This window comes from Lissotriton helveticus, chromosome 7 (assembly GCF_964261635.1).
Source record: "Lissotriton helveticus chromosome 7, aLisHel1.1, whole genome shotgun sequence".
Classification (NCBI taxonomy): Eukaryota; Metazoa; Chordata; class Amphibia; order Caudata; family Salamandridae; genus Lissotriton; species Lissotriton helveticus.
Genome location: NC_136068.1, coordinates 553,552,360 through 553,576,209, shown reverse-complemented (window position 1 = coordinate 553,576,209; position 23,850 = coordinate 553,552,360). Strand labels below are relative to the sequence as shown.

General features: G+C 43.1%; 1 protein-coding gene across 1 annotated transcript in view; it reads left to right on the top strand.

Moving 5' to 3' along the window:
• Positions 1-9,358: 9,358 nt before the first annotated feature.
• The window catches only part of LOC144768737 (integrin alpha-M-like), a 364,452-nt gene continuing 349,960 nt past the window's right edge, over positions 9,359-23,850 (top strand). The window contains exon 1 of the mRNA XM_078652620.1: positions 9,359-9,607. Coding sequence (XP_078508746.1) covers positions 9,571-9,607 — 37 coding nt within the window. The 5' untranslated portion in view covers positions 9,359-9,570. The remainder of the gene's footprint in view (positions 9,608-23,850) is intronic.

Sequence of the window (23,850 nt, the reverse complement as noted above, 5' to 3'; positions counted from 1 at the left end):
AATCACATTACCAGGCTCGGTCCACTAGGTAGACCAGGAGCCACATGGCCGGTTCTAGCCAGCTACACACCACATCCCGACATAGAAAAAATGTCAGACTGGGAACTTTTAGCCCAGCTAAAACAACTAATCAAAATACATAGACAATTGGTCCAATATGTCATGCGGACTTCGACAGTCCAACCAGCAATAAAAATTCCACAGCAGACCCCTCACCAGGGGAACACAAATAAAATCACACCACAGAATATACAATCAGCCATTGGCAAAATACCCGCAAAACGGGAACAAATTCCATTCTGGTTGCCTCAAAAAATCACTCAAATAGAGGCAGTATTTCCTGATACTACACCTCTTGAGAAACACAGAATTCTGATTATCTGTTTTCCAATGGGGATCGTACCACATTTGGAGGACTGTGACACTTGGGGCACACTCTTTGCTTCGATATACACAAAAACACATGGCGTTCCGTCCATGGCGGTTATACCAGATGTACTAAGACAGATTCAAAATGAATACGGTCCAGAACCTGCTTTAACTCTAGGTATGAAATTACTGAAAGACTTTAAGCAAATCTCGGCTATATTACTAGCCAACATAAAAGGAGAAGCAGCATCTGTGGCGATCCGCCAGAAATTGAAAGAAACAGATATAGCAGATCAACCATTTGAACTTGCCAGAATCATAGAAAAATCCTATGAAGAACTAGGTAGAGATAGTTTGGGTGGGAAACCAGTAAAACCCCAACTAACTGAAAATCCTGAAAAAACATTTATTAAAAATAATCTGAACACTCCAAAAAAGAGTTGGGAGGGTAATAAACAATCCACTCCCAGAGAAAAACGGTTTCAGTCCAGAGGATGGTCTCCTCAACGAAGAGATAGATCTCCAGAACGAGGAGGCAAGTCTCCCCAGAGGGAGCCCTCTGAGAAAAGATACAACCTTAGAGATAGGGATAAATTGAGAAAACCTGACAGATATCAAGATATTGATACACGTCCCTCTCGATCTTTTCAGAATTCCTCACAGAAATCGGAAAGAAGAGGACGGTCAGAACACAAAGAAGAGCACGTCAAGTCCAAAGACAAGGAACCTGCTCATCAAAGTAAAAAATTACAATTTTCAAAAAAGAAGGTAGCTAGTATTAAAATAAAACATGCCAAGGATACTGAGGACACAACTGAAAAACGGAGAGTGGGCCCAGACAATGCTAGACAGCGCAGCAGAAGTAACCATAGCTCACAAGATCCTGATGAATCTTCTGGAGACAGTGGACATGAATGAATACATTCAAGTGGAAACTGCAGACACCAGAGATAGCAAACCCCATAAATTATACGAAATAACATTGCGTATAGAGGGGAACAAAACTAGGAAAATAAAGGGTCTCTTTTGGGATAACCTTTCGAAAGGCTATGATATCCTTCTAGCTGAGAAAGACTGGCCACCAGAGTTTGTCAGGGAGTGCCCACATGGCGAAGAAATGATTATGCCTGCCTTCTCAAATCACATTCCAATTCATAAAAAATACACATTTGCTAGAAAATGGGCAGTGGCCCAAGCTCCTGCATTATATAAAAATCATGTAGGATGGGATGAGGATTCTCCTCATCATAAAATCCAGTTAAAAAATCAACCCACTGCACAAAGGCAGTACCCAGTTAAGCAAGAAGCTAAAAAACAAGTCAGGGAGATCTTAGATCAACTTGAATATCAGGGGGTGATTGAAACATGCACCTCACAAATGAACAATCCTTTGTTTCCTGTCTCCAAGCCAGACGATTCATATCGTCTAGATTTGGACTACAGACACCTAAACTCCTGCTGCAAAACATTTGCAGTACAAAACTCACACAGTGCAGCACTAATGAATAACATTGTGCACAAAAAATATAAAACGACATTAGATATCTCAAATGGTTTCTTTTGTCAAAACATTGCACCTGAAAGCAGGTATTTGACCGCTTTCTCAACAATGGGAGCCCAGAAACAATTCTGTCGACTCCCACAGGGATTCAAGAATAGCCCAGGATTATTCTCAGCAAGGGTAACAGAGTTACTACAAATATATGATGATGAGGCATTATCTTATGTCGATGACATCTATCTAACAGATGACGACCTGGAGACTCACTTAAAAAGAGTGAACACCATAATACTTGGGTTTGCAGCTGAAGGGTACAAAGTCAACTTTAAAAAGTCACGAATTGCTCACCTAACTGTCCTGTTTTTAGGATATTAAGTATCAAGTGAAGGCAAAAGCCTAGCAGACAACTTCTTAGAGAAGTGTTCTGTACTCCAAGCTCCAAAAATGCTGAAGAACTTACAATCAATACTAGGTTTCCTGAATTTCGGAAGAACATACATTCTAAATTATGCAGAGAGGGTTAAACCTCTCTATGAATTAATAAAACCTGATTTCAAACCAATTAATTGGACTCAGAAACACACAGAAATTTTAAGATCATTACAAACAGACATGTTAACTAAAACAAAACTGCAAACATGCGAAAACGTACGCAACCTTGTAATCCGAGTCATCCCAGGAAGATGCGGACTCACGTACCTGACCCTAACCACACTACAAAAGGTGCTGCTAGAAAAATCAGCAAAGTGAAAGTAAATGAACGGTCATGCTTCTAAGGGGGCCCTGTGCAGTTCCCCGCTTTGCCCATGCCTCAAAACATCTCGGAGCCCATGTTCCCGCACCCAGTTACCTCATGTGTAGATAAACTGTTTTTTTTTAAATTTATTTATTTCTGGTATTTGTAGAGCGCGACACTCATCCCAAGGGATATCACGGCGCTAAAAAGAAAAAGGGGACTGCTGAAATCATGCGGGGGGAGTTAGTTTATAGGGAAAAGGTGGGTTTTGAGTTTTTGCCGGAATTGAAGGAGGTTTGTGGTGTGTCTAAGATCCATAGGTAATTCATTCCATCGTTTGGCCGCTAGATGTGAAAAGGCTCGTCCACCCGTTCTTGTTTTGTAGATGCGCTTGGGTTTTGCTAGGGCCGAGTTGTTGGATCTTAGGTTCCGATTTGGAATATAGAACTCGATTTTTCCTTGCAGGATTGTAGGGCCTGTTTTGTGGAGGGCTTTGTGCGCGTGACAAAGTAGTTTGAAGGTGGCTCGCTGGCGCATTGGTAGCCAGTGGAGTTGTTTCAGGCATGCTGATGCCGAATCTCGTTTGCCTTTGTTGCATACCAATTTGGCTGCCTGGTTTTGAAGGACCTGTAAGCGGGAGAACAGTTGCTCGTTCATCCCTTCGAATAGGGCATTGCCGTAATCCAGGCGGCTGACCAAAAGGGCATGGGTAATTGTACGCCGACAGTCCAGTGGGATCCAGGAGAAGATTTTAGCTAGAAGTTTCAAAATTGCAAATCCTTTACCCCAGAGTATGCGTACGTGGTCTTTCATGGACAGTGCGTCGTCCATCATGATGCCAAGGTTTCTAGCATACTGTTTCGGGGTGGGGGCTGTTCCCAGTGTCGGTGGCCACCACGTATCATTCCATGATAATTTTGCTCCTCCGAACAGTAGTATTTCGGATTTTCCGGCATTGAGTTTAAGGCAGTGGTTGCGCATCCAGTCTGCCATTTCGGAGAGGCAGCTGTGTAGTTTTTTTTTGGTTGTTTCTGATCTTTCCAATCTTTCGTCCATGGTCACCATCAGCTGTGTATCGTCGGCATATGAACATATGCCGATGCCCCACTTTCTTCCAATGTCAGCCAGAGATGAAACGTAAACATTAAAGAGAGTGGGGCTTAGGGAGGCCCCTTGTGGGACTCCACAGCCAATGGGACGGGGTTTAGAATGGAATTGGCCCATGTGCACTGCTTGGGAGCGGTTGCTCAGGAAAGATTCAATCCATTTTAACGCTGTGGCTTGTACTCCTTTGCTCTGGAGGATGTTTAACAGGCATTCGTGCGACACTGTGTTGAACGCTGCCGACAGGTCTAGCAGTATCAGAGCCACCGATCCCCCTTGATCAGTGATGCATCTGACACTGTCCGACACTGCCAGCAGCGTAGCCTCAGTGCTGTTGTTAGATCTGAAGCTGGTTTGGGTGGGGTCCAGAAGCGAGTTGTCCTCCAAGTATTTGGACAGTTGTAAGTTGACCATTTTCTCCAGTGCCTTGGAGAGGTAAGGGAGCTGTGAGATCGGCCTGTAGTTCTCTGGGTTGAGGATGTCGGAGCCGGCTTTCTTCAAGAGGGGGGTTACAGATGCGTGTTTCCAGGAATCTGGAAAGGACCCGGAGGCGAGGGACTGATTGAAAAGTTTGGTTATGAGGGGGCAGAGTGTCGGTGCAATTTCTGAGAACACAAAGTGCGGGCAGGGGTCAGCAGGAGAGCCGGATTTAATTGCTTTAAGGACTGCCAACACCTCCTCTTCGGAGAGTGGTTGGAAGTTGGTTAGACGTGGGGAGTTGCCTGTGTCTAGATGGACATTGTCTTTGTCGGATGTAGGTGGATGTATATCAAAGTTGTCGTAAGGGGTGGTGGGATGGGAGGGGGTGAAGGTGGAGTAAATTTTATTAATTTTTTCGGAAAAGAAAGTGCTAATCCGTTCGCATGCTTCTGTTGAGGGGGTGAGGGTTTGCGAGGTACAGGATGGATTGCTGAGCTCTTTCACGATTTTGAACAACTCTTTTGCGGAGTTGTGGTTTTCGTGAATTCGTTTGCGATGCATGCAACATATCCCGTGGGTTACCTCCCGCCCAGTTCATAACCATGCTCATGGTATTTTAACGAGTCCGTTTTCAGTCCAATAGAAACTAACCAAGCCCAACACTGAGTATGAATCAGTCCCCTTGCTTATTTGCATCACAATTTCAGTTTGTAAAACGTATGCTGAATTCTCTATACCCAGCAGCATTGTGGGTGTTCTGCAGACTATATCTATTACATGGGTTAACTAGGTCTGCAAGTAAAAATGCAGCAAAAGCCACAATTTTCACTTGGATAGCTCTAAAGGAAACATTTTGAAAAATGAGCAAAAATTAAGATAAGACTTCTGCTGGGGTGCAAAAAATGTCTTTATCACCTGTCACTCCACTCATTGAGGTTGCCTGTACAAAATTCGGATGAGAAATGGTTATAGAAGCCGAAGGGGTGCAAATTAGGGAGGCCCTCTCCCAAACATAAAGAGGTTAGGTGTCTGAACACTTTTTAAAAAAGCACTGATCATCCTCATTGATATGGCAAGCAAAGAATGCAGGAAGAGAAGTACATCCAAGTTACAGAAGACACTTTTCGTCTGAAAACCCTGCTGGGAACATTGTTCTCACACCCCCAGTCATTCTGGAAAGCATTCCATCCCAGGACTGTGCATTGAGAAGCTGTGGGGGTGCGAGTCTCCCCAGAGGAACGCCCACTCTTTTAGCATCACTGCCTCCAAGCAAAAGGCCAGATTAATGACATGATCTAAGTGCGGTGTCCCTTTAAACTGTGACTGTGTCAGGCGAGAACAAACATCTCTCACAGTTGTTCAACAATCACAGATGTTCTTGGCCCTGTCTGGCGCAGGCCGAGGTGATGCAGTGAACTCCGCATGCTTTGAAATAAAAACAACAGAAAGGAGAGGGAAAGGCTGCCAATGATCCCTGCAGGCCCCACCCCCACCCCTCCTCGGAGCTCACCCAAGAACGAAGGGGAACGAGACAAAAGCTGGCACCGCCGGGAGAGAGGGGAGCAGGAGGCTGCATGAGCCTGCATCACTTCAGGTCCTAGCTCCTCGAGGTGATGCTCACCGCTCTCGGCGCTGCATCATCATCAGACGTTTTGCATTAGTGCGCTAAATATATGTGCGTGCAAAGAGTTGCTTTTCTGGCCCTAAATTTAAGTCTTATATTTTTGAAGAAAAAAGACACGAGCGCAGAAAAATACACCTAAACTCGTTCACAGATAAGCCATGCGTAGAGACATGCATACGCATAGATATCCATATGCAGGGAAACAAAGTGACCTAAAATTCAGATAAACACACTCAGTCCACCTACCGCGGATGCCGACACGCAGACCTATTTATAGACCACACAATGTACTCCTAAACATAAAGAGAGAGGCTTCAATCCACTAATACGCATGCACATTCTCGCTCTTTGAATCCCACAATAAAATCGCATATTTACACAAGCACACGCGTAGTGTTCGCAAAACTGGGTTTCCCGCGCTTTTAACATGCTGGTTTCCATATGTTTAATACCTTTTAACACTCGTGAAAAAGAAAAACAAGGAACTCTGAGCAGGAGACATCACAGGCACACGGAGATCTATCCAAACAGAAAAGAGAGTGGTAGAAAAGGGCAGAGACCATAGAGTCCGGGGGAGAAATAGAGGGAGAAAGGGATACGAGGGGCTAGAGTTGGAGAGAAATGAGGGAGAAAGAGCAAGAGCGAGAGAAAGAGAGAGGAGGGAGTGAGGGGGGATACGAAGAGAGAATGGAAAGAAAACCAGGAAAGTAAAGAGGAGGGGAAGAGAGTGGAGTCAGGAAAGAAGCTTTTAGGGGTGGGACTGCGGATCCCTTTGAGGCACGGCCTCACGGCCGTGAACAGGGATGTAATTATGGGGGAGGAGGGGGGTGGAGAAGTGAGGCCGAGCAACAGATGGCTTTGAAGTGGACGCGCTCGAGGCAGGCGAATGGAAAGCGCGTGCAGCAGGGGGCGGAGCGTATCCCTAGAGTTGCATCAGGAAAGCTAAACCAGTAGGCGAATGCGCGTTCATGATCACAGGCACTTATGGAAATCCGCCGGCTGGTTTAGCTTTCCTGATGCAACACAAAAATTCGCCCCTATCCATTCCTGTGGAATGGGACAGGCTCGACCTAAAAAACAACCAGTCAACATATGTTTCGTCTAGGAGAATACTCTCATGACTTCTTCCAGGCTCTAACTCTGAAAGCAAAGCGGCGTAATCAAGATGCCGGTGATAATTCCAACCCAGCGGGTCTGTACCGCAGGGTGTGTGGGAACGAATTCAGTCTATGAGCCGATCTGTAACTGGTTTTAGTGGTGTTAAGAGTCAATAAGAGCCACGGATGTGCACACTTGTGTGTGTATATTGGTAAACGATTAGGGTCAGTGTAGCATAACTAATTCCCCTGGCTCACGTCCATTCCACGTAATAAAGGGATGGTAAGGGAAAGACATGGGTATGTGACTATGTGTCCAGAATCATGCGATTTTTAGAGTAGCGGGAAGCGTCATCCCTGGCTCGCGTCCATAAACTTCCGGTGTCAAAAGATTACCCACCTGTGTCTTAGTCGGGGAGACACTAGTATGTTAGGTGCACGAGAAAAGCATTGATGATCAGTCACCTAAAAAACATATCCAACCTGAAACCGTCCTCATAAAGAAACTGAAACAGGGACCTCACCAAAACTCAGAGGTCAATTGTGTAGCTTTTGGAAGCATGTATCCAGGAAACATAACTGCAAAGTTTAAATTGTTAATCATGTTTAGAGCTGGCAATTTTATCGATGAATTGTGAAAAAATATGTTCTCATTCCGGGGGTGGGGGAGAGCGAGGGAAATGTTGTTACAAAGGGTAGTGCGGCATAAAAAGTCTGAAGACCTCTGCTGTAGTTTCCATGGATCAAGGGATGCACAGTGGGCAGTGCTGGGAAGGGATACACCACGGCTTGTGGTGGTGGTGTTGGGGGATTGAACATTTGGCTTTGATGGGAAAGGCACCATTGACAGTGAGTGATAGAGAAAGGGTAGAGCTTGTGCAAGGGGTGTGCACCAAGCTGTAATGAAGAGTGGGCACAGTCAAAGGCACTCCGAAACGGGCATTACGAACTGAGACTATTAAGTAGCACGAATCACAGACCAATGGCCCCTGTGAAGCTCTTGTACTCTGTTTTGAAGGGAAGTGCTCTCTTCCAGTCCACACAAACAGCCACATGCCTCGAGGGGATTTTATTTTATTGGGAGTTGGTACAAAAAGAAAGCCGCGGCAAGCTGCCCATGTGATATAAAATTAGTTATTTTATTTTTTTATTAAAATTACTCAATAAAAGCACAAATCTGCCCTTGCTGGACTATGGACTTAAAGAAAATGACAACCATATATATAAAGAATAAAAAATGGTATGTACTACTCATTTGCATCGAGTATAGGTTATATCGACAGTCTTACTATCCAGGTATAAAACATTTATGAAGAGAAAAACATAGCTAATATTTTAAGGAAACCCTACGTATACTATGTGTATGTATATACAATATTAATTTATTTATGTATCAAAAGTATCACAGTTAAAAAATCAGCAGCCTGGCTTTCTGGAGACGAAGAGCAAAGACGCTCTGAGCCCAAGGTTTTACTCCTCTCCTGACGTACATATACGTCATAAATAGTGTCTCAGCACACCCTTGTGACGTCCGTGGTCGTCATGGGACGTGTCACGTTTGCACATTTGCTTTTCCATTGTTTACCTGAAGACTGGGCGAGCATTACAGAAAATATCTCTACTGGTGTGGGTTGACTTCACGGCAGCCAAGGGGTTAAAAATGAAGCAGGAATTGTGTACAACGGCCAGAGGAGACACACGAGAGATGATAGTGGTGTTCCTTCGAAGAGGTGTGTGCAAGTGGAAAGAGAGGACGAGAGAAAGAATGAGTATGTAGGAAACTGGAAGCAAACGGAAAGAGGAGGAGGAGGCAGAACATCTATAGGAAAGTGCGAAAAAAGCTGGAGCAACAGGTGGTTGGGATGAAATATACGGAAGAAGAGGAGAAGAGAGAGGAGGTGAGGGAAGGAAGATAGAAATAAGGCAAATAAAAAGTTGGAAAAAGAAACGCGAGAGAGTTACGAGGAGCCAGGCGGGCAAATAGAGCCACATTTCGGGGGGGCTGCTGAAAAAGTTTTTTGGGGGGCTAATTCTTCCAGCCGTAACCAGAGTGGCTGTAAGAAGGGGTGAATGCATAACAAAAGCATCACTTACAAGTAAACGGTCTTTTAAAGACCTGTGAAGTACTCGGGTGCGGCTGCAATTAGACGTCGCCAGCCGGGAAGCTGTGTCAGCCCGGGCTGACACACACGACACACGCCCCGTGAGCCCAATGGGTGTTGCGCACCTGCGAGGAGTGAAAAGGAAGAAACAGTGGGTGGGAAGGGATGGCTCAGAGTTTGATCATGAGCAAACGGCAGCTCGTTGGATTTATGAAAAGAGAGGAAAGGTAGAGAGGTGAGAAAAGCAAAAGAGCGAAAGGATGGCGGGATACAAAAAAAGGCGATGTAAAGGGGCGGTGAACGATGGGCACACAGTTTTTTCCTAAGGCAATCATCAATTAAGGGAATTCCTATAAGCACGACCTTAAAGACACGACTTTCCATGAGGAAACAGTTATTACAGCGCAGCGCTCAGCACGAGGAAGCTGTGGCGCGGCTGGGTGGGCTGCCACCACTTCCGCCTGGTCCGTAATGTCAGAAAGCAGAAGTGGCACCTGCATCTGAAGGCTGCTGTATTAAGACATTTCCCGCCTCATAGACCGCAGTCAGCGTTCTGCAGCCAGAGACGTGCCCTGCTCCGCAGCCTGCTCGCGTCTGCTGCCGTTCCTGGGAGGAGGATGGCGCTCCTGCTTCTCACAGCGGCTCTCTGTCTGGGTACGTGCCATTCCGTTGGAGCAGCAACGCTCTTATTTACTCTTTCAGCTGGGCCCACAACAAAGACCTTATTTAAAGGGATATCAGTCCCTCCTTCTGTTTGAGTTTAATATTGGATGGGGGATAACTGTACACTAACACCTAGACAAAGCTAAGGAAGAAAGCAAAGGCTTAATGTGTTTTGTCACTTCACAAGGACTCGAGAGAAACTATGATTTGAATGTAGATTTTTAACTTTGTTCAACTCTCTATGCAAGAGATGTGCTTGCACACGAAGATTGCAAGAATTGTCTTTCTATATGAATAATTACACAAATATTGATGTAGATGGCACCTACTTTTTTAAATTACATTTTTTATAGTGCTGCTTATCCCAGTGTATGTATGGTGTCACTGCGCTTTTTATCACACACAGAGGCACAATAAATTATACCTGTGTAATTCAACGTACATGAAATGTTACATACGACAATGAGGGTTATAATTTATAAGGTGTAGGAATCGCATATCATCCACACTTGTAGAGATTATATGTTAAGAGTGAATGGTCGAAACACAAAGTCAAGATATAAAACCGTAACATGACTTGTGGTTGTCTGTACTAATAAGATACTAGTAAAACGTTATTTCTTCCCAAAAAAACACTTCTTTTCAATATTAATAAAGACAACAGTTTGAGAAAAAATAATAAGGCTCTAAGCCCATGACTTACAGTTTGCGTGCAGCAGCTCCTGTCTGTAAATATATCACTGTGCTATATTAGAAGGCTTTCTACTTATGAACTGGTAGTAACAACATGATCTGAGTGTCAAACACAGTAGCCCAGTTTTCTATAGATATAAAAAACAAACTAATATATGATCTTCTTGTTACACAATGTGCTTTGCAGCAACGTTCTATGTTACTTTTTTAGTGAAAACTGTGACTGGACAAAACACAGAACTCAACTAGAACTATGTTAACTATTAGTTCTCTTACCTCTATTATAATCCCGTCAAATAGCTGGGCACACAATGATTTCTGAAGCAGGTGTCTTTACCCTGTAAGATATTTTAAAACGCACCCTCTTTGTGGCCAATTTTTTGCAGCATATTTTTAATACATAAATTGACTGTCAATCTGTGTTTCAAGCTCCGGCCCTAGTGACTCCACTCTTTCCTCTGCCACACTTTCACCACCAATTTATGGGTTCCCGGAGTAATTTTTTTCCTGTTCCAGATCTGACTATCATAATGTAAATCTGATACTCTTTATATAGGTAATAGACGTTTCATTATTTGTTTTAATTCTGATTTTTTTTTTACACTCTCTATGGTTTGAATTGGCTGATTTGTGTTATGGCTCTGGGGATTCACAACCGTGTTCATAGAAAAAGAAAATATTTACTGAAATGCACCCAAGTGTACATGCTCACAATGTACTTGTCTGAAATAACATGCTTGATTTGTTCCATCAAACGAATTATATTTAAAATGCGAATACTGGTTAAAAAAAGAAAAACAAATTGCAGAATATGTCAGTTTGAAGGTTACATATCGTGCAAAACCCATCTGATTACTGAAGGCTCTCTGGAGTAGGAAAGTGATTCATAAATCTCCAGTGAGATAACCGAGTTTCGGAGTCCTGTGAGGGCAAGAGACAGTGATTGTTGAAGTGAGGGTTTAAAGGTGTGGCTAAAAAGAAAAAAAGAGTGTAACTATTTTATGGTCTTTCACTCTCATTTTAAATGACTCACTCATAGTAAATGAAATAAGAAACACAAGGTGAACTTATCATTAGGAAATGCACTTCTAAACACAGCCTTAGATAGGCGGCCACAACACGAGCAAAAAGATTTATGTTCAGGATAAATAGTCTTTTTAAAATATACATTTTAGTATTATGAAACCAACCTGTACCTACTGCAAACATTTTGTTACAAGTACCCATTAAAAGACGCACTCAAGAACTCAGCTGGTAACAAACTTACATTATATCTCAAAAACAATGAATCTGTGTCCTCATAAAGCTTAAAAAAACTCCATAAATTACAGCGAATATATTGGCTTTCAGACAGCCTCCACATGTGTAAGTTAAACAATTGGCCACAGTTAAATTTTTTCAAGCAGCAGGCATCCTATTGAGCAGGCTTTGTTATATTTTTCCCTTCCTGCCTCTCCCTTGGCTTTACAGACCAGGAGACCCCTTCCATTTAACTTTCAGCATAAGCCTTGCAACTTCCGGGAAGGTTGTCTATTTATAAAAAGTAGAACTATTTATATTCGATTAACAAAGGTATGGCCATGTTGTCCCTCACAGATCCCACCCACTTCAGCCTTTGTTCGGTGCACACTGCCAATTTTTCAGTTCAGGAAACAGAGGCATGTGACCAGGATTACACAATTTCGTTTAGTTGAAACACTGGCACCTCTTAGGTGTCCTGGGTCGCCTGCCAAGTACAGCAAAACTAGATCACAACTCTCTTCCACTCTGCACACCTTTGTGTGGGGGACAGAAAATTCGGAAAAGGCAGTGATAAGGTGTAAAAAGATATATAGGATATATGATCCTGAGTGCAATGTCTGGGGATACTGGAAGAAGTGGGGGTGGGCGCAGGGTCAAAAGCATGATACAAAGTCGAAAATATCCTGTAATTATGTAATTGGAATTTTGCCCACAGGTAACTGCTTATCAAATATTTGGTCCAACTACACATTTTTCAGAAAGTACATTTTTTTTTAATTTCCAAAGCACAGCTTTTTGACATTTAAACACATCTGAAAAACACACAATGATAGAAGATAACAAGCAGTTGCAATGCAATCGGTCTCGCCTTTGGGACCTTATATGTATTTTGCTACGCCGCACATTATCCTGGGTGCTGAAACATCTACTGTTCTTTAACATGGAGGGAAAGTAAGCAATAAACTGCATGACACAGCAGGTATGGGAGCACATGGTGAGAAATATTGCCTTTCAGCGGGAAATGGTTTAGTCCAAAGCTCTGTTTTTAATATAAAATCAGGGCCTTTGGTGGTCATATCACTGAAAATTCAAGATTAGAAAAAAGTATTATTGTCTATGGGTGCTCAGGGAAATCAATTTCTATGGATTTGAATCTAGAGAATTGCTAAGGTGATTCTGGTATTTTACTGACCTCTGCTGTTCGTTTTCTATCAAGAAAGTTAAATAGAGGCAGTTGCCAGAACAATTTTAAAAAGGAAGTCCCTCAGCAGAAAGCAATTCTGGTATTTTACTGACCTCTGCTGGTCGTTTTTTATCAACACAGTTACGCAGTTGAACGCAGTTGAACAGAAAAAAAGTCCATAAGCGAAAACAGACAAGTCCTAGGGCTGATCTTCAGAGCCCACAAAGTACATACACCTATTAAGTCTATACTAACGTATATACAAGAGGTCTCTTATGCTCGACCTAAAAAAGGGGAAGACAGGAGAGTTAAGGCACCTGCAGGAAATAGACCAACGTTGAAAATGGTGGCAGAAAAAGGGCGAACGGGAATAAGGAAAATTAAATATAGAAAACAAAAAGTTAAGAAATTATGAGATGCAAAAGGGAAGAAAGAGCTAGACAATAGAAAATACCAGTGAAGCAAGAGAAATTAGTAAAAAAAAAAAAAGAATAAAGACAAAAAACTAAAGATGAAAATCATGCACACCCTTTTTTCAATATCATGGAGCTGCAGCCAACCAGTGCCAGATACCCATGCCTATCTTTCCTAATGTTCAAAGCAGAGAACAAGGACTATAGACCAGATATAAGCCATGCGATGATGTAACTTCGCCACAGAAATGTGTGCCAATCTTTCGGCTAGGCACGGACAGAGCAGCACTGGCACTATGCGTTGATGGAACTTCGCCAAAGAAATGTGTGCCAATCTTTCGGGTAATCACGGACAGAGCAGCACTGGCACTATGCAATGATGTAACTTCGCCTCCTATATTATCATATGCTTTACCCAAAGGGATAACTCCCTAGCCAAAGTGGGGCACAAACTGAGCCAAACACACTACTTATGTATGCAAGCGTCTATATAGCAATGTACGTTTCTTTACAACCACACATCCATATCCATGCACATAACATTCACCCACATCTACCAAGCATCACAATAAAAACTAAGGGATGCAGTAACTGTCCCAGTGAGGTATGCTCTCCTATATCACAATATTTTGCATCCAAAACTCATGAAGTCCTCCAAGACCTCACCTAAGCCAATTAGTAGGTGTTACATGCTGAGGAAAACACACTTAAATGATTCATGCTTTTTCTTTCAGAGATATCAGGAGGTATGCCTCAAGCCATATCTATCTCAAGAAGCTTTTCTTTATGTGAAGTCCCACATAGCTCACCTCTGTCACAGTTGTGGTTTAATGTTTATCTCACTTCATTAATTGCCATCTCAACAAGCACCTTTTTGTCGCTATGATATTACACTCTGAAAAAGGTGTGTTGCTAGTTGCTTTCCCTCACTGGGTAAGTTTAGGCCAATTTTCCTCGTACCCTTCTACTGCTCATAAGGCGTGTTGGTGCCACAGCTGTTACTTCTGGACATAACTACTGTGACAGCCTTTATACAGGTCTCCTCATCTCTAGGATTTCACATCTGCATTTAGCCTACAAGGCCATGATCCATCTAATCGCTGGTTTTAGGAATAAGGACCATCATTTTTAAGCAGGGAGATCACTGAGTAAACGTTCATATTTGCTTTACCTAAGTGTTAAGGGGCTTAAATACATCAACAATGTGGCCTTGGAATAACTGTCCAACACGATTTCTTTATGCTCTCCTCTTCTGATCCTGAGACATTAAGATAGGATGCTGCTGATCACTCAGCAATGTAAGCTCAAATCTAAAGTGGGCGGCTTTCTGCGTTGTAGTGTCTAAGTTTCGGAACATGTTTCCTTCCAAAAGCAAGAATTCCTCCATCTTATCTACTTTAAAAGATACTTAAAACGAACCCATTTTAGTTAAGTTTCAAGGTGTCCACAAGCACCAATAGACTTGATAATATTGTTTAATTTATAAATGAGGTGACCCATTCCAGATTTGCTGTATGCAGATGACACTGTCTTTATGGTGCACACACCCCTAGCTTTGCAGCATCTTTTAGACCAATTATCCTCCACCTTTATGGAAGGGCTTGACTTCAAAGTAAATATTAGCAACTCTTTTGTTATGTCATGGAGTCCTATACGTGCAGTTAAATCAAAACAATTTCTGCACTCTAAACCCATTCAACAACAGAATAATTGTAGCTACCTCGGTCTTGTTTTTAACAACTCTGGGTCTTGACACCAGCAGCTATTGGTAAGAAATAGTGAGTTTGTGCCGAGTATCAACACACTCTTCCAATTTTCTGTCAAACTAGGAAGGAGATCTGCACATCATATATTAGGGATATACCAGGTGAAATGCTTTGGTGTGGCTACTTACAGGGCTGGAGTCTTGAGCCTGAAAAAAGCAACAGGGCTAAGCTAACTGAAAATAGCTTCGCTCATTTCCTGCCACTTTTATCTGCCTAAATGAGTTGGGGCTAATTCCTTTGGAGGATAAAATATGGACCCGGCTCTTGATGATGTGGCGACGAGTCTAGACCAATGAGGCATTGACACTAAATAGATAAATAATTTAAGATTGCTTGACATTGGACCGGGACCTTGAAATCACAGGGCTGAGGGAGATTAGGGATAAAACCCTGGCTCTGTCCAGACCAGAGCTGTTCAACAATCCTTCATCCCTCTCCTCCCTCAACAAAAGGACTCAGAGGTATATGCACGAGATTAAGTATGGGACAGAAAGGTCATATGTTATATCTCTCTGGCCCTGTCTGATAGCCTTCAGCCATTTTTGATACTCAACGTACAACACCACCAGAACTTTATCCAGTTGAGGTTCCAACTCAATTTATTGCACCGGTTGGTGGTATTCCCTTATTGTATTAACTGTAAGGATAATTTGGAACCCTGTTCCTATGATTAGATTTTCTAACTGAGGGGCACATGCATCAAGCTTTTTTCCGTTCGCAAATGGGTCAATTCGCAGAATATGCCCATTTGTGTATGGAAAAAGGCCTTTTCCAATGCATGTAGGTTTTATTATTCGCATTTTAGGTAATCGCAATTTTTCGCGAATATCTATATTGCAAATGCATTTAGAGAATAGCAATTTGCGATTCCCTAATGCCGATGCATGTAGCCTCCCCTAAATGCGCACTGTGCATTTAGGAAAGGCTAATTACCATCAACTTCAAGTTGATGGTAATATGTGAATTTTTTGAAAAATTCCCAAAAATGCCCTTTTAAAAGTGCCATTTAGGGCATGTGTGTGCTTTACATGTGCACACTTGTCATTTTTTGTGGGGTGCTTTGGGCACCTTTGGATTTGCATCTGCTATTTGTGATTACCAGTTGGTAATTGCATTTAGCGAATGCAATACTGAATGGAGTGACATTAGCTAATAGCGATATGCAATTTCCGAATCGCTATTAGCTAATGTTAAAGAATCGCAGATTTTTCGGCGATTCCTACATGCATAGGCATTTGCGATTACCAAATAGCGATTCCTTAATAATCGCTAATTGGTAATCGTAAATGGTAACTTTGATGCATGTTCCCTGGCAGTTGCGGAGGCGCAATGGCAGCCAAAGTTGTAATATGGCCATCGGACCCCCGTGCTGTTGTGGCTGAACTGCTACCACCACCCCCTCGAGTCTGGCGGTCCTCTCCGCCAGGCGCGGAATCAGACCATAACTCTTTACTTAACCATCTATAGTTACCATCTCAGTATTTTGTTGTCAATATTTTTGCTACGATACAATATTAGGGCAGCATGATCTTATAACCTTGCTATTCTGAAACACAGTTATTCAGAATATCTTTTTTAAGTATCTGAAAGGTTTGTGCGAAACAAAGTGTAGAAAAGTAATTTCAGAAAATGCCTTCCCAATTTGATCTCTGAGTTAAGGAAGTTATAAAATGATAAGTGCCAAAGAAACAGTTAGCCCATGAGTTGGTGCTTTATAAATGTTCACTCATCCACCCAAGTTGGAAATGGCCCTTTTTACAGGGTTATCCCCAAACTTTTTGCTTCTTCCTCCCTTGTTTTTCCTGACCTGTGGTTGTTGGCAATAGGACTCTGGGCACTTTACCACTACTGATCAGTGGTAAAGTGCATATGCTCTCCCTGTAAATTGTTATTGTGATTGGTTATCTATGATTGGCATATTTGTTTTACCTGTAAAGTCCCTAGTACAGGGCAATGATTGTGCCAAGGCTGGTAATTAAAATGCTACTAGTGAACATGCAGCACTGATTGTGCCACCCACATGAGTAGCCCAAAGTGTTGTCTCAGGCCTGCCACCGCAGTGCCTGTACACAGTCTTTGAACTGCCACGTTGTCCTGGCCAGTGTATACACTGACCAGGCCTGACCCTTCCCTTTTCTTACACATTGGACACCCCTATGGTAGGCCCAAGGTACCCCCCCCCCCCCCGGGCAGGGTGTAGTGTATGTGAAAGGTAGGACATGTACTAGTGTGGGTGACATGTCCTCATAATGAAATACTGCCAATTTCGTTTTTTCACTAGTGAACAGCCATCTTGCCCATAGGTTAGAATGGGGAATGATGTATCCCATGTGTACCTGCATATCTCCCCATAGGAGCAAGATGGGAACCTGAAGTCTGGTATCCTTCAACTCAGAATTTGATAACTCATCTTTTAGGAAAGATGGTTTTTAAATTCTGTATTTGAAAATAGCACTTTTAGAAAGTGGCTATTTATCTGTTCAACCTTTCTGTGTGCCTCTGCCTGTTTGTGTATTGACTGTCTGGTTTGTGTGTGACAGGGGCTTAGGGTGGTTGCAGAAGGCTGGGAAGTCAGCACTAGGCTGAATAGACCTATCTACACTTAGAGTGGTGGGAGGAGTTGCACCTGGGCCTGAATAGGACTGTGCCTGCCTTCCACAATGCAGGCTCCACCTTCTGCGATGCGTCTAATAGCCCTGACCCACACTCACAAAGGAAGAAGACATGCCCTGGCAGAGGGCACCCAGACCTGGTTGGGACTGGATCCTGGACCCCTCACACAGAGAGGGAGCCGCGAGCAGCGCAGCGGCGGCATGTGTGGAATACACGGGTTGGGAGTCCCTGAGAGGAGCGCATCGGCAAGGCAGGCCCCCTGCCCCTTGAGCATCCAAGTCCCCGCTTCTACCGCACAAGGAGGTGAGTAGTGATACAAGAGGCTGCGGTATTAAGATCACTGTCTAGCCTGATTTATTCATATAATCTAGAAAAGGAACGTTACATTGAAACTGTGCTTGATGGAACATAGATTACTATTGAAACCTTCTCAACGACATTCCTAAAGAAGAGTGGATTATGTATGTTGGTTTTACATTGTTTTGGTGTTGCCTACATTCATATAAAGATATCTATTTTTTATAGCTACCTGTGTGGAGTCCATTTGTGGTGTTTCACAGTGTTATTGTGAGTGTTGGTGCAAATACTTTACACATTGCTTTGGGATAAGCCTGTCTGCTTGTGCAAAGCTACCAAGGGGGTGAGCAGGGGTTATCAACAGTGTGTGTTTCCCCGTTACCCTGACGAGAGTGGTGCTGTCTGCCTGGCTTTGGTGCAAGCCTCAGCCAACCAGAAATCCCATTTCTAACAACCCTCCGCCCACGCGCTCATGGCCTTTCAGAGTATTGCACTTACTAAAATGAGAAAAAGAGAAAATGTGAAACAAGATGAAAGACATTTTGAGAGAATAAGCGCGGGCAAATTCGAAAATATCTGTCGTTGGTAGATGATTGGTGAAATCTCAATGCGTAATGCGTGAAAGGTGTATAATGGGGTACTCTTTATTTTCTGAGCACATCAAAAATGTAACAAGCACTTACAAAGCCAATCTGCTTGGCTCTTGGATAGAGCATGCACATATAGGCAGATACGGAATTGGCACATGCAATTAAGATATTTCACAAAGTCCAACAAATATAGTCACCCTGACACACATATTAAGAAACATAAAGGCATCAATGCACACACACGTAGAGTTATACATACGATTATGTAGGATGACGCATAGGAAAGTGTGCAGTAGTAAAACAAAAATGCAGTGCACTAAGGGGCACAAGAAGAAGTGCAGCAAGGGAGTGCAGAATGATGTACACCATGGGTGTACAAGTCCATGGATATTTAAATCGCATAAGTGATGCACCTAAGTGAACTCTCAGTTAAGCTGCCTGTGATGAACACTGGATGTTATGCACCAGGGGAACACAAAGTGAAATGCACAGAGGAAGCACTGGTGATGCACCACAGGGGAACATTGATGCATCTCAGGACAGTCGGCATTTGCTAGATAGCTCCCTGGACAGAAATAAATGTAGCACCCTCGCTACTGCTTGTGAAAAAAAGATGCAGCAGGGAGCCCCATTTATGTTCACAGGTCTGTCCCTGGCTGATGGCATCAGAGCAGTGACTGGCCTCGCAGCACAAACATCTCCGCGCCTCCCTCAGCTCACCTGAATCACTCTCAGCACAGCGCCGTGATGCTGGTGCCACGTTGTTTGTTGCTAGACTGTTGGTGTGTGGCAGCTGGGGAGAGAGGGAGATGGGAGGGCTAAGAAAGGGACTGTGGCAAGTTTAATAATGAATGAAAGTTCTTACACTGAATCGCTGGAGCCAAGTGAGAAGGAGGCTGCTGTTTGCCTGACTTTAAGGCGGACAGCTCTGTACCTCCTCTTGAGCCCAGCTTGCCCATGCCAAACCCGGCCTTGTACCTCAGGGGAGCATTGGGGCGCATGCGTCAAAGTTTGTTTTTGCGATTACCAAATAGAGATTTTTAGGAAATCGGTATTTGGTAATCACAAAATGCAAAGCATTAAAAAAGGATGCAAATAGCGATCCTCTAAATGCCATTCCTTAAGAATCGCAATCCCATTTAGGGAATCGCTATTTGCTTTTGCGACTCCTTTCCTATGGGCCTCCAGGCCCATCGGTGGGAATGGTCTTACAATTGGTAATCGCAAATTAGGTAATGCAAAGGCAAGGGTGTTGGGGGCCTAACCCCCCAGTGCGGTGTCCCTAACACAAAACAGGAGCACATGTAAGGCGCCACATGGCACTTCACAAATGCAGTTTTGTGCATTTTTCAAAGTATGCACACATTAGCATCAACTTGAAGTTGATGCTAATTAGCATTTCCTAAATGCACATTTCACATTTAGGAAAGGCTTCTTGCATATGCTTTAGGGAATTGTAAATTGCAATCCCTATTTGCATTCGCAATTTAGGTAATTGGAAGACATTGCGATTACCTGAATTGCGAATCCAAATAACTTTCATGCATTAGTGAAGGACATTTTGCGATCGCAAATGGCAGATTTTTACGAATTGCACTGTTTGCAATTGCAAAATACCTTGATTCATGTGCCCCATTATGTCTTATGCCTAAGGTAAAAAGTGCTTGCTGTGCTTACGAGGGAACTGACTGCCTGAGGACTGGTTACAGTGAATTAGGGGGCAGTGGGTACCCTTCATCAAGGTGGCAATGGGTGATATACAGTTTGTGAGTGGGTATAGAAGCGTGTTTCCAAAAATCACTTCAGGTTGAATTTTTGTGTGAAATTTATTACTTCATGTGTTGCTTCATTAATGCATACTCCTCGTTTCAAACATTGTTCATACAGGTGTGATATGTAATACCCTTCAATCGTGCATGATTTAAAACATACTTCCACCTCCTGAGGTAAAGCTTCACTACTAACTAGTGGGACTGGGTTAAAAAAAAAAAGCAGCTGAGAAGAAAGGCGTTACTTCACCTTTTATTAAAGTTCTCTGGAAGAGCAAAACCTGGATTGGACTTTGCTCCATGGGTGATTTTGAAGACAGGGCAGATTTAGCATTACGTTTCTTGGACCAAGAGCAGTGGTTAAAAAATCAGTGGCAGACCCCACTACCAGTTTCTAGTGACTGGTGTAGGGGTGGGGGGTGGGAATCAGCGGATTTGCCATTAAATTTTGAGAACGAAAAGATTCATGTTGGCTAATCCTCCTTAGAGCAGTTTGTTTAGTAAGTGACGCCATTGGGACTAGAGAGCTTACCATTAGATCCCTGAGTAGCTGCATTGAAAAAATCTGCCTCCGGGGACGTATTGGTGGGACCTCTGTTCTATTGTTATCACTGCCGGGTACCTGGTATAAAGGTTGGGCAACAGTAATTACAGGGAAACAACCTTTACAACGCAGTCATTACATCACACTGCATTTACAACACAGTCATTACATCTCAACATCCTTTACACCGCATGTCACTACAACACAGATATTACATTGCATGTCACTACAATGCATGACACTACAATGCTGGAATTACATTGCATGTCATTACAACGCATACCATTACAACGCATAGTACCCCTACACTATCCAACACTTACCCTACTGTTGCACCCCTGGAGTTAGAATAGTAATTTGTACCCCTACACTATCCTACAATTACCCTACTGTTGCATTCCGTGAAGTTTGAATAATAATTTTTACCCCTACACTATCCCACACTTACCCTACTGTTGCTCCTCCCTGGAGTTAGAATAGTACTTTTGACCCCTACAGTATCCAACACTTACCTTAAATGCAATATAATGGTATGACTTGTAAATGTATAATGCGATGTAATGGAATGTGTTGTAAATGAAGTTTTAAAAAAATCGCTGTAGTGGCATGCAATGTAAATGTATGCGTTGTAAAGGATGTTGCGATGTATAAACTGCAATGTAAAGGCATGCATTGTAAATGTATGCGCTGTAACATCATACATTCGTAATTACAAGATGGGGGACTGTGATCCTCCACCCTTTTCCTCTTTTTAATCAAAGGTGGCATATGGATGCGAATGCAACGGAAAATGCTAATTTTATCCATAATTTACATTGACCATTCTGTGTATTGAAAAATTAAATTCAGCCAGCCCACACGTTAACCCTTCAGAAAAAAAAGTAGAACATTCATCTAACTGATTCTTTATCGGAAGCCATGAGATTCCGGTGGTACTGACAGCATTCATCACGCATACTGCCTACTATAATGTACTGCACCATGTCCCAGAGAAAAGGCCTCACAAGTTTCATTTTAAGTTGCTCTGACTAGCGGTGGCTCCTCCGCCCTGTGAGCAGTGCAAAAAGGAAAAATAAAATGATAATAACACAATGGTATTGTCATTTAATTTTTCTGTACTGAGACAGTTTTATTTACATTATGAGACGGGGCTGGACGGTCGTCATAGACAGCAGAGGGAGGAGTGGTTGGTGCACATAAGTGCGCATGATGATTTGGCCAGCCATCTTGGGCCCTTCCAAGAGACACAAGCACTTAGCATTTCTCCAACCAGCTGTATTGCAAAGTTGGGTGGAGAACATGTACAGGCTCCCACTCCCTGTCTGAGTGCCAAACCAGGCTGCTTAGACCAATCACGATGCTACTGTCATACTGGTGACTGCAGCATCGTGATTGGCTTAGGAGAGTCTGGGAGCCTTTGTGATTCTGTGCGTCAACAGAAGAGGACAGAGGAGAAGCAGTGGTAGGTGATTTTTTTTCCTATAACTCCCACTCGTACTGTTCCGTGGTGACCGCCGCTTGATCTGAAAGCCCTGATTAGCAAACCAGTCTTGAAAAAACAGAACCACCACATTGTTTAATGCGTATGGGAGCTGTCACTTGCATTTCCTTTATGATTACACCATCTGCTGAAACTTTTTCTTTTGTGCCAAAATGAGAAACCTGCACTCTGAGAGCTCGTTCAACATAAATCTTGAAGGCCTATCGCTTATACCTCTTTTCTTTTACCTATCCTTCCAGTCATTTAACCATGATATCCATCTTAGATGCCCGCGTGGTTCCGCATTGAACGTATCCTTGAGGGTTTTTTAAATGCAACGACACCCTTCCTCCTTCTGTGCACAACATCTTCCAGGGCTTGTATGTTGCATCTATATCTGATTTATCCCTGAACATCTTTGTGAAATTCTGTGATATGTCTGCTTAGATTTGTATGGAGCTGAGGTTAGCTGTCTATCAGGGTTTCAAAAAATATATAACATCAAAAAGGCAATATAGGAAGTCCGTCTTAGTAAGGCCTGTGTCATCTGCATGAGGCATCAAACTTGTAGGTTGATCCTGAAGATTTGGGGTCAGTGTCTTGCTTAACTTGTTGATTTGACAGAATGAGACAGGGAGGTAAGGATTGGTGTTTGAAATCCGAACGAATTGCTTCAGATGCATCTAAATTGGAATTTGATGAGATTGGGACTTCCTCAAAGGAACTTCCAAAGTACCCTTTTGTGTTTTTAAAAAGCATATCTCAAAGAGGCCTTTCCACTCGAGCTTGTAAGGAGCACATAATGCTCCTCCCAGCTCCATTCTTCCTTGAGAGAGGGAGACATGCTGTCCTGCTGATTTAAGTCACCTTTGCAAACTTTAGGAGCTGGCCCCATTGATGCACAAGGCATATATAAAATAATAATATTTTTTGTAAATTGCGAATATATCACCCCTTAAGGTTTCTTAGGGGAGATTAAGTGAGCTATTACCCAGCATCACATGATACTGACATGAGTTGCCGCCGGCGATCGAACCAAGAGCCCGTGCTCCGGAGTCAGCTGCTCTAGCCGCTTTACCACATGTGTCTTGAAACGATTAACTGCATGGCTAAATCTGTTATCAGAAAAGGCCTTCTAGTCCATTTACTGTAATTTTGTGTGTGGGTCTACATGAGGGGGGGGGGGGGGGGGGGTGTACCCGCTGGCAGACTTTGATATTTATTTGAGCCTCCAAGGCGCCTACTTCTTAATTTCCCTGCAACAGGTAAGTTACCAGTGTTACTTCCATATTCTCCTCAGCATTATCTTCATCTGTGGGACATGGTTCACTCCACACTGCAGGTTCTTCTCAGGCTGTCCACTTACAGACTCCCATGAGGGTTTGGTGATGGATTCAGTCTTGTCTCCCTCTTAGACCTCTATCAGAGTTCCTTCATTCACAACCTGTACAAACCAGATGCCCTCTGCTAGCTGTCCACCCTGCTGCCCAATTCCAGGATGATGGATTGATGTAGATGCACAAGATCTCTCCTCGGATGCCTTTTGGCCCCATGCCTGAACCCTCTATTTTTCACAGCTGTGGCAGTAGTATCACTGTGCTCACTGTCTGAAAACTACCAGGTTGGTGGGACAAATAAGATTCC